Source organism: Dermacentor silvarum, chromosome 1 (assembly GCF_013339745.2).
Source record: "Dermacentor silvarum isolate Dsil-2018 chromosome 1, BIME_Dsil_1.4, whole genome shotgun sequence".
In the NCBI taxonomy this organism is placed as follows: Eukaryota; Metazoa; Arthropoda; class Arachnida; order Ixodida; family Ixodidae; genus Dermacentor; species Dermacentor silvarum.
In genome coordinates, this window is record NC_051154.1 from 13732160 (window position 1) to 13748319 (window position 16160).

The 16160-nt window shown below is 46.8% G+C and overlaps 1 protein-coding gene across 1 annotated transcript in view; it reads left to right on the plus strand.

Annotated features, from left to right (window-relative positions):
• The window catches only part of LOC119457063 (protein CNPPD1), a 42541-nt gene extending 26696 nt beyond the window's left edge, over positions 1-15845 (plus strand). Inside the window, 6 exon segments of the mRNA XM_049665104.1 lie at positions 671-722; positions 725-798; positions 2745-2806; positions 3231-3348; positions 13866-14947; positions 15169-15845. Of these exon segments, the coding sequence (XP_049521061.1) occupies positions 671-722; positions 725-798; positions 2745-2806; positions 3231-3348; positions 13866-14270 (711 nt within the window). The 3' untranslated portion in view covers positions 14271-14947; positions 15169-15845.
• The last annotated feature ends 315 nt before the right edge of the window (positions 15846-16160 follow it).

Below are 16160 nucleotides of genomic sequence, written 5' to 3' on the forward strand. Positions count from 1 at the left end.
CTTCACTGCATATTGCATTGAAATGCTAGCGCTCATCATCACAGGCACAGCGAGATTCATGGTTATAAAGTATATCTGTTCACGTCAGCACGTGACACCATGATTATTAATTTAATTAGTAAGCGAATGTTTACTGCAACTTATATGGCCGATAAAACTAAAAACCTTACTTTGTATAGTTTTCTAATATTTTGCTATTGCTATCAGTGCTTCGCCACTTGGCGAAACTGCGACATTCTTTCTTGCTTGGAGTGCTACCCAACATAATTGATACCAATGTTAGTTAAAACGCAATGTTTCCAACTTTGTCACAATTTTGAGAATGCTTAGTTTTTATTTGCTCTTAAAGCAGTTTTGTAAGCTAGTATACACACCTACAAAGCCCACTACATCAACTTATTCCTTATGAAAAATTATTTGCTGCATTTTGTCTTTTTTTTGGCTAAAGACAATGTAAATTGAAATAAAACTTAATAGACTAACAATCATGAAAAACTTGTATTTTTCTAGTGTTTGTAGGGCTAGACCTCCTTAAACGCTAAAAAATATGTTGTGCAAGTACTCCTATAATGTGGCACTGCCTGTTAGGTAGATACTGAAGTATCACAGTGAATATGCTTGAGCTAAGTAGGACTTGTAGCCTGAGGGAGATTTATTTTTGAAACTGCAGCTCGTGGCTTCAAAATTCCTGTACGACGATGGTGAAGAGGATGAGGTCTTCAACATGAATGGGCTTCATCAGCAAACATGGAGCTGAAGGACCTGAACCTTTTGGAGCGGGAGTTTCTGGATGCTCTCGTACGTTCCAGTGACTTCTTTGCAGGTCCATCAGGCCATTGCTGATTCTTGGAATTGTGTGATCTTTCTTGCATGCGCTCTTCAAGAACACCTTTAAATCTTGTATAAGTTTTGATGCACCTTTGACGCTGATGTTGATAGGAGACAAAGCGACAGTTGAGGTCGGAAACATAGGGAACAGTAGAGCAGTCTTCATGAGTAAAAATGAAGGAAAAGGAGTTGAATATTGATGCGCACACCTGCCATAAATGCACAACATAAAATTAGGGCTAGCATCCAATCAAAGCATACTGGTGCCAGAATCACATTGCAATGCACATTGCCACAGTCATTGTTTGCAGTGGTGGGAACTATGTGGGAATGCTTTGTACTTCTTTACTGTGTTTTCCTGCAATGACACATGTTGGCTGGCTGCCCATGGGACTAGTAATGGCAGTTGCAGCAAAACAGTGCTTTCACTTTAATTGAGCATGAGGTTTGCAATGTGAAAACATTGCAGAGGTTGTCGGAAAATTGCTTTTAAAGCTGTGACCCATGTGTGAGTGTCAAACTGCTGACTGGCGTGTTAATGGTTGCTTGCTTGCTGGCTGGCCTGCTGGCAAGAAATATTTAGGGCATGAGCTTAGGTAGCAAAAAGCATGTCTATTTGCATGTATACAGAAATGTATACTGCTGGCATACTGTGCTGTTAGTCACCAGGATCTGAATATTCAACAGCAGTTTTGTGCAAGTTCTCCTGACAGGTGGTATGCATTTATCGTTAGCACGAGATGAATAAAATTACCGTTTCTGCATGGATTTCATGGAAATGCAGACAAGAGTATCTGATAGTTTCCTAAAGGAAGGCATGTTGTTAGTAATTTGTTTGTAGTTTTCTTGATCAGTTTGATAGCTTAACATTCAGATAAAACTAGGTGAGCAGCATGTGTCTTAAGAAATGAAATATTCTGCATGGTGCATTATGATGGCACCATCCTTTTAGGTAGAAAGTGTGACAGCTTTAGTGGCCTTTGATTAGGATTCTGCAAATGAGTTTCTTCATGTTGTGTGTTCGTAAAACAATGAGCTGTAAACTACACATTTAAATCTACTGATCCACAGTCTTGCACTGCTGCCACTGCAGCAGTGATGTAGACTGCTACAGGTACAGCAATTCAGATTCGCTGTTGTGCAAATTTTGTAAGGAAATAATAGTGAAACATTTAGTTGACACTTGGTTCTCATATTGATCACAGAACCTCTGTATGCACGGAAAGATAATATTGTGCTTTTCACAACCTCAAAATTTTGAGTCTGCAGTCTTTTTAGTTGTGTCGCATGGGCACTTTTCTGGCTATTATGTCAGTGGCCTTAACTCGAAAAAGTTCTCTGCTGCATGAAAAACTGTGTTGCTGTTGAAACATTTCAATAACCTGAAATCGTCAAGTGCTTGTGACACTACTGTTACAAGCAGGTAGCTATGTATCTGCAAACTAAGTATCCAAAAAGTTCATTTCATTCTGTGAGGATTTAAATGCCACACGGAAGTAATTTACTATTTTTAGCTAAGTTATTGTCAAGTGTGTGTATTTTTAAGTATTTTTGATTTCGTTCAAATGTTCAAGCAGCATTGAGGTTGCTGTCTGCAGTGTTCTGGTAGTGGAGCGGGAGCAACACTTGTCGTTGAAAGCACACTAGTGTAAACATGCTGTTTTCGAAGGTGCCCACGCCTGCCATTCGAAGGCCTTCGAGATTTTGATTAAGTACTGCGTAACTCTGTTGACTCAATAGGCAACTTGGGCCATGGAAGCTGTCCGTGTAGCAGCGCTTGCTTTGTGGTTGAGTCATACAGTCCGTTCAGAGGCCTGTGAAATGCCTGTGTGACACTGGTATTAACAATGCCCCCCTCCCCAACATTTTTTTTTTGTGCTTCTTTTGTCATTTATATTGATCTATTTGGCTTCCAGGACTGGAATTTGTATGTGAAACCCAAAGCATTTGCACGTGTTCTGGACAACATGGAAACAAGGTGAGGAAGAGAAGTTTAACATATTGAATGAAGTGTCTGGAGGTATTTGGCAGTACAGACTATTGCAAAAATGTAAATGCTGGCTCACCATTGCCAGTAGCAGTACACTGGTCTTTCTTCTTGGCAGTAGAATGTACTATTAGCGTAAATTGATATGCAAACTGGAAATAACTGACCAGAGCACCTTTGGTGCAATTACATGGAAGTGTGATGTGTAATCACTCTGTGGCTGGTATCTAAGCATGGAGTAGGCCAAAGTGTACGTTTTGTAGTCTGAATTAAGCCACCTATACAAATGCAGGTGAATCCGGAAACGAAACAATGCATTGGAGTAGTTTTGGAATTGTTCGAGTTTGAATTCATGCTGATAGCTTATCCTAAGAAAAGCCTGGTTGTCTGTATTGAAAAGAATTTCTGTTTACAGGATTGCGTACTTGGAGTCCACAAAGCGAGGTTGGACCACTTACACGGATGTGTGTGTGCTGAGCAAAAGTGCTGTGCTCAAGCGTTGTTGGCTACTAGTCTATGACGGTGTGATCAAGGTGGGTTCATCATTAATTCAAAAGAATCTCAAGAATTCCATGGAAATTTGAAACATTTTGTCATCATGCAGCTGCGTAGTTAGTATGTCTGTATTTGCATGCGTATTCCTTTTCATACTTGGCATGCAGTGCAGTGGAAGTACTAGTGGAATCATAAAAATGTATGATATGTCGTGAAGTGGTGCAGGGAAGCTTTTTCCCATGTGGTGGATAAATGTAAGCCAAAATGCCTACAAAATGCTTTCAGCTCCAATTTTAGGAGCAGGGTAAGGGCTCATTTGCACCGGCGACCGCGCAGTGAGCAACTGACCCAAAAACAGTAGTTTTTTGGCGAAAGAGACCATTTATGTACATTTAAACCTTGATTTAAACAAACTCTCAATGTAACGAACTATTTTTATTTCCGGATCTTAGTTCTGTTGAAAACCGTGTTTTTTTTTTTTTTTCCTTGATTTAACGAAGTAATTTTGTGACACGGTTTCGATTTAACAAAGTTTTTGGCCATTTAAAGCATGTACTTGGAGCCTGTATGGCTGGTAAATCTAGCAAAAAACTATAAATATGTCGGCCTAGAAAAAAGTTATTGCAAGCATCCTTTCCCATGAAAAGCTTGAGTGGCAAAACCGCCGTCAAAGCAGGCGCGCGGCGTCACGCAGTATCCAGGAAATAGCACTGTGCCATTTGTGGTGTAACAACTTGCAGTGGCAGCGGGGTGCGCGGCAGCTCGAAGTGCTCGTCAGCGCAAAGGCGGTTGGGAAGGGGCTGAGTGCACAGTAACGTGATCAAGCACGTGCTAGAGGGGGCCCTAAGGGACAGCGCGCCTATACGCTATCTCCTCTACCCTTGTGGTAGCTGCGCATGGCTGTTCATATGCGGGCCACGGTGTATCTTGGAGGCACCGTATAGACTCGTTTAAGGGCCGCACTTTTTCAATTTTGATGAGGTGCGGCGCTTCCTCGGGCCCGAACCTTTTGGTCAAAATGGTTCCAGGGAAGCCGGCAACTTGTGCACACCCGGGATCTTGTGCAAACCCCGGTTCTCGTCATCTAGTAGTGGCACGCGGAAGTATGCAGTACGAAAATTTGCTGATGCGTGTGCGTGGCATCGACGTACAGATCACGATTTTTTCTCCGTTGGAAATTTTTTTTTCCGAACTTTCGGCTGCCAAGTTGTGGGCCAAGTTGGGCCCTTACACAGGTGTGGCCCTTACACAAGTCTATACAGTAATCTTCGGCAAGTGCAAAGGTAAAGCCAAGACAGTTGGTGCCTTCATGTGCATTTCTTTTCCCGCGTGTCTAGTGTTGGCGGTCGCGTAGTATCAAGTTTCCGGGGAAGAGGTGCGGAGCGTTCACTTGTATTGCGACAGCGAATGTTCTTGGTCATCGAGTGATCTTCGCTTGAGCGCTTGACACCGATAATGGCACGTACACACTAGTGGCAAAACGCGCGTGGCGCGCCACCGGCGGCAAAACGCAGCAGCGGTAGGGCGGCCACACCAACCGGCGGCGTGCCGCTGCGGCAATCACGCGACAGACTAGACTCCTCTCTCTTTCTCGAACTATCCGTCAGCTCCGTCCGGGAGCTGACGCTTGCAGACGATAGTGCGAAACGAGTTCCCGGCTAACACCGGACACGAGTACGAAACGAGCGGTCGGGCGGGTCCACATGATACCAGTGTCCCGCGTGTATGTCACGGAAGTGGGCCGCTCTGATTGGTCTCCTTCATCCGCGGCACGCGGCAAACCGCAAAAAAACGGTGCAGGAGCGATCCCTACCGCAGCAAGAAAAACCTGTTTCGCAGCTGCTATTGCAGCGCGCCGCGCGCGTTTTGCCGCTAGTGTGTACGTGCCATAAAACTACGAACCTTACATTGTGTAGTTGTCTCTTTGCTATCGCCATCAATGCTCCACCTTTGTGGTGAAATTGTGATATTTCTATTTCTTTTGTTTTCCTCGGAACAAATACAGTACCCATATTTTTTTGCACTTTTGTTTTTAATTTGAGGGCACCATCTGATGACGGCTGCAGGCACTAAGCACAGTTAGTCATGGTGTCTAATATTTACGGCACCGCATGACACAAAATGCTAATCTCGGGTGCCGTGAGCCACGCCTATGCATTGCTCTCGGTGTGATCTCCGCTGCAAGCACTGGCGCTCATAACCATGCTATTATGGCCTGACCTTCTTGCGATTTGTTTATAAGTTATTACTGACAAGATACAGTATAGACCACTTATAACGCAACCGCTTATAGTGCAGGACCGGATATAGTGCGGTCTTTTCAGACTCCCGTTAATTTTCCCATAGCACTCCATGTATACACGTATCGCGTATAGTGCAGTTGCGGGAAACGAAATACCAGTTACAGTGCGGCTGCCTGGGAGTACGGAAGTCAGCGGAGACGGCGAACGCTCCCCTCAAACGGCCGCCCCAAGGAGTGCTCGAGGAAGAAAGAGAGACGAAGTGGAGGAGAAGGGCACGTGGTGCGATCGAACAGCCAGTGAGGCTGAAACGAGAATCTTGAGTGCGAGGTCGTGAAATATCACGGCGCGCATAGCGAGCGAGGGCCACGAAACTGCCAACGCCGGCCAACGCTCGCTTCACGATAACGGCAGTAAACGAAACTTCAGGGAGCGGGCGGCGCCGGCACGGCACGGCGAAGGGCGCACGCGGTGACCGTGGAATGTGATAGAGGAGGGTCGGTAGGGAAGCGGATTTCGCCTCAGCAACTGCGCCGCTTTGGTGGCTCCCCTCGCCCTCCCTCGTAACTCCCTCACTTTCAACTGTCACCGTGCGCGCCCGTCGCCGTGCAGGCACCGCCGCTCCAGCTGGCCCGGCGCCAGCTCCCCGAAGTTTCGTTTTCTGCCGTTATCGGGAAGCGGGCGTTAGCCGGCGTGGGGCAGTTTCGTTGGCCAGCCTGGGACAGCGCCGCTGCTTCCCTCTGCGCCGTAGCCGCAGCGTGCAAGGTCAACACGTGACTAGAAAGTAGAGGAAGCATAGAGAAAGAAGGGTTCACTGCCATTTTCTACGCGTGGCTACTACCGGTAGCGTGGCTGAGACGTCGGCACGTACACGCTTCTTCCGGTGCAACGCAGAATCGGCAACCTTGCCATGGGAGAGAGGGTGAAATTTCCGCCGCGTGTTTTTTTTTTTTTTTTCTTTCTTTCTTTTGTTTGCGCGGGACATGAGGGGTCTCTCCTAAGCTTTTACTCTATATGGCAGTGCCGGAGCAATGCCGGTCAGAGGCGCCGCCACGTGAATTATATTGAATTAACGAGATTCTACTGTAAATTGAATGCAAACGTTCTAGCCGCATTCCTCGACTGTCGCATACACGTGGCGGCTCGGTGCACATGTTTTGCATATGTGTGGGCCTTGAAAATTGTTGCTTTGGCTATAGTGCAGTACCGCTTATAGTGTGGATATTCGCGACTCCGGCGACTTACGCTATAAGTGGTCTACACTGTATTGTCCGCCAGGAATGTTCTGGGAATTTGAAATTATTTTCAATGCTGAAACTTTACAACCTCAAAATAACGAAGTGTGCAATTTAACGAAGTTTTTCGCTGCAAGTACAACTTGGTTATATCGAGGTTCGACTGTATATGACCAGTTGCTTTGCGACCAACTTTATCGTGCAACCTCTGCAAGTCACCAGTGTGTATGAGACCTATGACCAAATCTACATGCCCACTTGTGGCCATTGGCAGTTTGGGCATTTCTCTCCACACCGAGTGCATTGCTTGTGTCACTGGTGTTTCTGTGAGCAGCTTGGTGTTCTTGGTGCATGCGGCAATTCATGACAAGTTTATGCAAAAGTTGTCCCGTTCACGTAACTCCTATCCCACCATATCCACCATGGTCGCCCAGTTGCTATGCACAGCTGAGCCCCACTATAGTGTGTGCCTCATAATCAGGTCGTGGTTTTGGCATGTAAAACCCCAGAATCGACTTATTTAGCAGGTGAATCTAGATATAGAGTAAAAGCTCGATGATGCGATGTGGCTAATACGAATTTCCGGATGATACGAATTTTTCTGTGGTCCCGGCCGAGCCCCATTACTTTGGTACTTTGGAACGTGCTAGAGAACGGTTGTTACGAATCGATTTTCAGCCTGCGTCGGTTGATACGAATAAACGCCGCCCCGCCGCGAAAGAGAACAATGCTCTTAGCAGCGCGCCAAATCACGCGGCGGCGCCTCCGACCGGCATTGCTCCGACACCGCCATAGAGCAAAAGCTCAGGAGAGACCCCTCAATGCCGCGCGCGAAGGAACGGGAAAAAAAAAAAAAGAACCCGCGGCGGAAATTTCCTTCTCTCTCAAATTGCAAGGTCGCCGTTTCTGCATCGCGCCGGAACAAGCGTGTACGTGCCGACTAGAGTGTTCTAGACAACCGTATTCTAGCACACACTAGTGCCGACGTCTCAGCCACGCGGATAAAATAGCAGTGAACCCTTCTCCTCTATTTTCTAGTCACATGTTGACCTTGCACGCTGCGGCAGCAGCGCAGAGGGAAGCAGCGGCGGAGGCACAGTCGGGCCAACGAAACTGCCACGCCCGCAAACACTCGCTTCCCGATAACGGCAGAAAACGAAACTTCAGGGGGCGGCTAAAATAAGCTGGCGCCAGCACGGCGGCGGGCGCGCACGGAGATGTGCGCAGGGAGTCGAAGGTGAGAGAGCTACGAGGGAGTTGAGAGGGAGGGCGAGGGGAGCCACCGAAGCAGCGGAGTTGACGCTGCCAAATCCGCTTCCCTGCCGCCCTCCTCCCTCACCTTCGACGGTCTCCGCGTGCACCCGTGTGCCGGCGCCGCCCGCTCGCTCCCTGAAGCTTCATTTTCTGTCATTATCGGGAAGCGACCGTTAGCCGGCGTGGGCAGTTTCGTGATCCGCGCTTGCTATGCGCTTGCGCGCCGCGATATTTCACGACTCGCACCGTTCGTGCATCGTGCTATGGTGCACGAATACTTCAAAAATACGTCCTTTTAATTCGAACAAATTTTCGGGCCCCTTTGAGTTCGAACTATCGAGATTCGACAGTAGTTTTAATTGTTTCGATGATACGAATTTCGGCTAATACGAATTTTTCGTGACCCCGTGAGATTCGTATCATCGAGCTTTTACTGTATAGAATTATTGTCTGTATCAAACAGTCTATACCCTTGGAAATCTCATGCAACAGTATCGTGTTGTACTAAGCGTGTATCATACTTCCATTTGCCGCCACATTCTGTATATAGAATGCTGCGATGCACCCCTTACCCGCCGTGGTTGCTCAGTGGCTATGGTGTTGGGCTGCTGAGCACGAGGTCGCGGGATCGAATCCCGGCCACGGCGGCCGCATTTCGATGGGGGCGAAATGCGAAAACACCCGTGTACTTAGATTTAGGTGCGCGTTAAAGAACCCCAGGTGGTCTAAATTTCCGGAGTCCCCCACTACGGCGTGCCTCATAATCAGAACTGGTTTTGGCACGTAAAACCTCATAATTTAATTTTTGCGATGCACCCCTTCTAGCATGCTTCTCCAAACGGGGCCGCAATCACTTCTCGCGCCATCGGAATTATTCATTGCCTGCAAAACGGCACTGTTATAGTTAGATGCCATCCAAGAAGACATTGAACATGAAGGGCAGTGCATGAAATGGAGGAAAAATGAGGAAGGTTGTGTCTCAATTTCGCTCGCTGAAAATATGGCTGCCTCGTGCAAACTGCGGCCATTTGCTATTGGCAAGAGCAGATCACCCTGTTGCTTCAAGAATGCCAAAGGCCTCCCAGTCTGATATGTGTTCCACGGAAAAGGGTGGATGACACTCAGATCTTTTCACCGAGTGGCTCCAGACCTGGGATGCCAAAATGGAGATGTTCGCGCTGTGGAGTTTGTCTGTTGAAGTCTGAAACAGCGCGGCAAGATGAGGACTGACAGAAAGTAGCAAATTGCGGCATTTTGACACCCGCTCCGGCTCGCTCGTTGTCTGCTATGCTGTTATGTTAGGCCTCGCAGAGTAGCAGCATAGGTGACCAGGCGAGCTGGAATGAGTGTCACAATGTTGCGATACCCTGCTCCCACATAACCACCTAGCGTGTCGTGACGTCACAACAGGCAACTCCAGAAAAACAAAACTGGCTGTAGAAAATCTTATACTAAATAATTTAGTGTGCTGTTAAGCTTGCCAGTATTTATTCTGTGAATTTGTGGATCTGGACCTTCATTTATTGCAAAAAGTGAAGAGTTAAAAATACCATGTCAGGTCCTCCTTTAAGCATGTACATTTGACAGTAAATCAAATCGCATACAGTAAAACCTCGATAATTCGAAGGTCGGCCGGACCGCGAAAATTCTTCGAATTAAGCGGATTTTCGAATTAACCGAAATGAATAATAAAAAAAAGAAAACAAGCAAGAACTTGCCGCAAAAAGAAATCACCTTTATTTTCCATGTCCGAGAAAATTTACTCAAAGTAATCACCAATGCGGGATTACTTGGCGCGCTGGTTCACCGCCCCTAGTGCCATGCTCTCCAGCTGGCTCAAAAAACGTAGCATACAAATATCACCCGCACTGCACTCAACAAAGTTGCGGATGATGTTCACGGAATCGATAACTGCCGCGAAAGCGGGCGTGGTGGTGCTTGACTCCAAAAATTTGGACTTGCTGGATATTCCGGACTTCAAAAATGCACCATCAGGGTTCCCATTGAGTTCATGCATTTTCACACCCAATTTTTCGGACGAATTGAGACCCCAAAGTTCGATTTTGCGGACTAAATCGCTCTTTCCGAGCCGCGCTACCCAATCTTGGAGGCCGCCATGTTGGATTTTGCACTGGCTTGGATTCCAGTGGCTCGCTGTATAGCCTCCAAGATTGGGACGCACGCTATCAATAGAGAGCTCGTGCAATCCTCCAGTCTCGGAGGCCATGCCCGCTCTTCCTTGGCTGACAAAACGCTCCAGAGTACTGCAGTTTTTCTTTTTTCTTAGTATATGCGCTCAGCACTATCGTTGTAACCATTTATCGTGGGATGTTTCTTTATTGCGACAGCAATTATATGGACACTTCAAGCGGATTTTCGCCGTCGGCGTCGCTGCCCTGAGGATCCATACAAAGTCCAAGGGCGATAAAATCATCGCCGCGCGCCCGCCGTATGTGCGAGTGACAGCGCGCGGGGGACGCGTGCTTTCATGGAGAGCGAACGCACGGCGGAGCGTAAACGCGACTTCCTCCCTCGTACGAAAGGCCGTGGGGGTATGGGAGGGAGGGAGGGAGGGGGGGGGGGGTGACCTCTACTCTTCTAACAACTGCGTACTTAGCGCCGGAGCAGTTTCTCGCGCGCACTGTATCTTGAAAGCGATCTCCAGACGGCTCTCACCTTTTGTATGCGCTGTGCTCTCGCCACTCAGTTTCCGTTGAAGCGATAGACCGCACGAACCTTCGCTCTCTGCGGCGGTCGCGCTCGCTCGTGCACGCTGACACCACGCGTGTTAATTCAGTGAGTTTTTTTTTTCTCTCAAGTTTCAATTGCTATTTTGAACGTGGCGTGTACACTGAGCAGGTGTCTCGGAGACCCATGTCTCAGTGATCAGCGCTACCTCCTGTACCTTCGCGAGAGCTAAGCGGTGCAAAGCTCGTTTCTTGGATCTCCATGGCGAACTCCATTGGCGGAGATCGCCGACGCGGTGACGTTCGTGTCGACTGTACACGGAGACGACGTCATTGCTGCGCAAATCCAAGCAAGTCGATCCCCTCCAAGCGTAGTATGATGCAGGGCATTATTAGAGATTTTTTTTTAAGCCGCACTAATAACTTTTTTTTTTCGGCCAAACGAGTTTTCCGGACTATTTTTCAGTCCCCACGAGCTCGGAAAATCGGTTGGCGACTGTACGGAGCGCCCTAACCTAACCGCCGCACGTTGCTACTAGCCGGAAACTTCGAATTATCCGAATAGAGCCGCGCGGACTATTCAAATTATCCGGTAGAATTTGCGTTGAGAATGACGGGACCGCTCAAATTCTTCGAATTAACCGAAATTTCGAATTAACCGAGTTCGAATTATCGAGGATTTACTGTATGTGGTCATAAATTTTGCTTCCAGTACGTATGGCACATGTTGCAAGCATGAAATTTTTTTCTGAAATGGAGTATAGAAGGCCGCACTGTGTCTGAAAATTGTTTCTTCTTTGCATTTTGCAAAGTAGTGCTAGTGTTTTGTGAACAAAAGTTTAATGGTGACTTAAAAGGGTATGAATGCGAGCTAATTCGTACGAATTCATCGGTGAAAAATCAGGGCAAAATAAACACTGACAAGGGTGGAACACTGGACATGAAAATGCTAGGCCTCTAAACCCCAGAAAAATACTGGGAAGTTTCGGAGCACCCTAAAAAATTCAATATAATACCTTTTCTACAGCCAGTTTTGGTTGTGTTTCCCAGGAGGCGTCTTGTGCTGTGATATCGTGACACGGAAGGTGATCACATAGAAGCAGCAAATTGCGGCATTTTGACACCCGCTCTGGCTCGCTCGTTGCCGGCTATGCTGCTATATCAGGCCTCACAGACAGTAGCAGCATAGGTAACCAGGCAAGCTGGAGTGAGTCAAAATATTGATATCCTGCTTCTACGTAACCACCTAGCGTGTCGTGACGTCACGACAGACAGCTCCAGAGAAACAAAACCGAAACTGGCTGTAGAAAAGCTATTATACTAAATTATTTAGGGTGCTGTTAAGCTTGCCAGTACAGTGGAATCTCGATGATACGAATCTCACGGGGTCAGGAAAAATATTCGTATTAGCCGAAATTCGTATCATCGAAACACAATTAAAACTAGCTAAATTAAAGAGTCGGAGGTGAACTCACTCAGGCACACGTACGTAAAAAGCATTTACAGTATAGACCACTTCTAACGTAACCGTTTATAGTGCAGAACTGGCTACAACGCGGCCTTTTCCGACTCCCGTTTACCCTCCCATAGAACTCCATGTATACGCATACCGCTTACAGTGCAGCCGCGTGAGACGAAATACCGGTTATAATGCGGCTTCCACGGGAAAATCTTGCCGACAAGGGCGGTAGCGAGCACGCTTCTCAACGAGGTGCGCCCACTGATGGGAGAGGAGATCAACGAGAGCGATGCGGACGAGGAGCATGAGATGTGGAGCATGAGTCCAAGGGCGATAAAGTCGTCGCTGCGCGCGCCGTATGTGCGAGTGAAAGCGCGCGGGGGACGTGCGCCCTCACGCACAGCGGAGAGAAAACGCGACTTCTGTCGCGCGAAAGGCCGTGGGGGTATGGGAGAGAGAGGGGGGGGGGGGGGGAGGGCGACGCTGTGCTACGGCACCAAATGCGTATCTTGCAACCGAGCGCAAGGGTAACTGGCAACGCAATCTCCCACGCGAAAGGAGCAAAGCGGGAAGGTAGCACGGGAGGGAGGGATTGGGGGAGGGGGGCTTTTACTCTGCTAACAAATGCGTTCTTGTACTTTGCGCCTGTGCCGGCTGTCGGTGTTGTCGCGCGCACCGTATCTTGAAAGCGATCTCCACACGGCTCTGGCCTTTGTATGCGCTCTGCTTACGCCGCTCAGTTTCGGTTGAAGCGATAGACCGCATGAACCTTCGCAGCGCAGAGACAAAGGAAAAGCACAAAAGCAACAAAAGCGCCGCCGCTTCAAACTCTTCGCGCCTAGTCGCGGCTTCCGCGCTGTCCGGCGCCGCGTCCGCGCCTCCACACCAAAAGAGAAAGGGAAAACGCGTGCGACTGCGAGCTGTTCGCTTTCGCGACCGCCAGCGGGGGGGGGGGGGGGGGGGGGGGACGTTTATTCGTATCAACCGACGAGGGTCGAAAATCGATTCGTAACAACCGTTCTCTAGCACGTTGCAAAGTAATGGGGCTCAGCCGGGACCTCAGAAAAATTCGTATCATCCGGAAATTCGTATTAGCCATGATCGTATCGTTGAGATTCCACTGTATTATTTCAGTGAATTTGTGGATCTGGACCTTCATTTATTGCAAAAAGTGGAGAGTTAAAAAATATAATGTTAGGTATTTTTTAAGCGTTTACATTTATGTTTACATTTGACAGTAAATCAAATCGCATATGTGGTAATAAATTCTGCTTCTAGTATGTGTGGCACATGCTGGCAGCATGATTTTTTATTTTTTTTTGAAGTGGAGTATGGAAGCGCGGACTATGTCTTAAAATTGTTTCCTATTCGCATTTGCAAAGTAGTGCTAGTGTTTTGTGAACACAAGTTTAATGGTGACATAAAAGGGTATGAATGCGAGCTAGTTAGTATGAATTTATTGGTGAAAAACAGCGTGAAATAAACACGGACAAGGGAGCAACACAGGGTAGCACTTGTCCTGTGTTCCTTCCTTGTCCGTGTTTATTTCACGCTGTTTTTTCACCGAAAGTTTTGGCCTTGTAGAAAATCTTCAGCTTTTGCAGTGAATGGGCTGTGCACTAATTTTGTGCTAGTGGGGTTGCTTGATGCCTCAGTCCCTGCCTCTTTCTTCTCACACAGGTTATTGCCGTATCTGCCATTGCCTATGTTGCTGCAGCACTGACTCTCTTTGGTTCAGCAGTCCTTGTACACAAGATTGCCCACACAAGCCAGCAGCTGTTTCAGTGCTCAAGTCTTGGCAACCAGCACATCAACCTCCTCCTTCCCGCTCACTCCAATGCCAGTATTGTCGTGCCCCCTTTCCTGAGCTCCTGCACCGATCAAGACAGAGAAGACACCGTAGAATGTGTTCCGGACAAACCTCTCAGCGTATCAAACAAACCTCCTAGCCAGCATTCCAAATCTGCTTCCAACATGCCAACACGCCGCAGTATCTCGGCTCGACCCCAAGCTTCACGAGTTTGCACGGGAGCGCCCCACCATCCACTGATGGCTAGCTGTGTGGAAGTGACATTCAGCCTCTGACGGCTGCCTCGTCATTGTTCAGCTCTGTGGCTATGTTTGGACATCCTAAATATGGAGGTGTGTGGCTGCAAACAAGGCGCACTTGTAAATGTAGAGCCCAGTGCTTGTTACGCTGTACATAACCACTGGACTTGGATGGAGTGATGGTTAGGAGTGAGAAATTCCTATGTGGCCATCTTCTCTGCACCACTGGGGACAAAATGGTTCGTCTTTTTTTTTTTTTTTCCACATCACTTTGGTATAAGCATTCAACAGACAGTAACAATTTTTGCAGCACCTATTCAAGATTTTGCTATTTCTTGGGAATCATTAACTGAGAAGTGCTTGTAAAATGCTGCCATCCTGGTTTTTTATTTATTTATTTATTATTTTTTTTCTTTGCTTAAATCTTTTTGTGGTCATTGCAGTAAGAGTCAAATCTGGACAAAACTGGCCATTTAGGTGGTACTTTCTTAACTTAGTTACCCTTTTTCTTGCTTTTTTTTTTAAAGAAAAATGCACCGGTGATTGTTGTAGTGGTTTCAATAAAACAGTGCAGAATATTTCTATGCAAGACCTGCTGTTGGCCATTGTGGAAAAGTATGAACTTGTATTCAGGGTATGATATACAGTTATCATGCTGCAGTTTCCATTAATTCGACCTTGGGATGTGAAGAATTGGCTTGTATTTAGCAAAGGTCATTAAGTAAAAGCTATTGTCTTTTTTTTAAAGAAACATGCACTGGATATTGTTGTAGTGGTTTCAATAAAACAGTGCAAAATATTTCTATGCAAGACCTGCTGTTGACCATTGTGGAAAAGTATGAACTTGTATTCAGGGTATGATATATAGTTATCATGCTGCAGTTTCCATTAATTTGACGTTGGGATGTGAAGAATTGGCTTGTATTTAGCAAAGGTCATTATTAAGTAAAAGCTATAGTAATGCATGGGTGATAAATGTGTGTGAGAATGAGGTGGTTTCCTATGCATTAGGATTTTGTAATAGGCAAAGAATAGCACTATAGGGTGCTGAAATGTTTATTTTGGCTTGGGCTGTCAAAACCCAGCAAGTATGAAGAGAACTGGGAAGCTAGACGTTTTCACAGCCTGGCAACGATAGGTGAAAGGGTGCTGTACATAAAATCGGCATGTGCTGCTTGCTGGGAACCCTGGAATATTGCCCTGCCATGTGTGGCTACCATGTTGCACGTCACCACTACTCTCTTCAAAGATTTCAGAAGAAACATTGGTTCTTGTGCCCAGCACAGCCAATTGGATGCTGCATGTCACCAGTTCTCTCTTGTTCAAATTAAACATTTTTTACATTCCTTTATTAAATTAAGGACCTTTTCCTGTGTAATTATCTACAAGAACCTACTGTGACCTTTGAGCATGGTCTAATCAAGGAAAGAGTTTAATTGACCATTGTCATATAAGTTGACTATTATTTATTCCATGCCAAGAAAAAAAAAAAGGTTTGCATTGTTGTGAACCCTTGATGGCAGTACTTACAGACCTCTACTCCTGCTCAGCTTGTACAAAACTTCATTTATTGAGTTTTCCATTCATTGAAAATAAATATGTGCTGCTTGCGTCTGGTTTGTGTGAATAGTCGTTCGTAGGGGGGGCACCGGCACACCATGCTTGTCTCGGAGGGCTTCTCGGGAGTGCCGCCTAGATGGGAAGTCGGAAATAGGCAGTCGACCATTGATTCTCACACAGGTGAGAATCAATGGTCTACTACCTGTTGATGACAGAAGGAATTTAACAGTTGAGAGAAATGGTCATTGACAAGGGTATAGCAACATAGGGAGAGACCATAGATGCATCATTTTGAAAATGGGATATGTAGTTGGAAAAGAGCAAGGACCGAAGAATGGCCAGTCCAAATTTGAACGCTGAACAAAT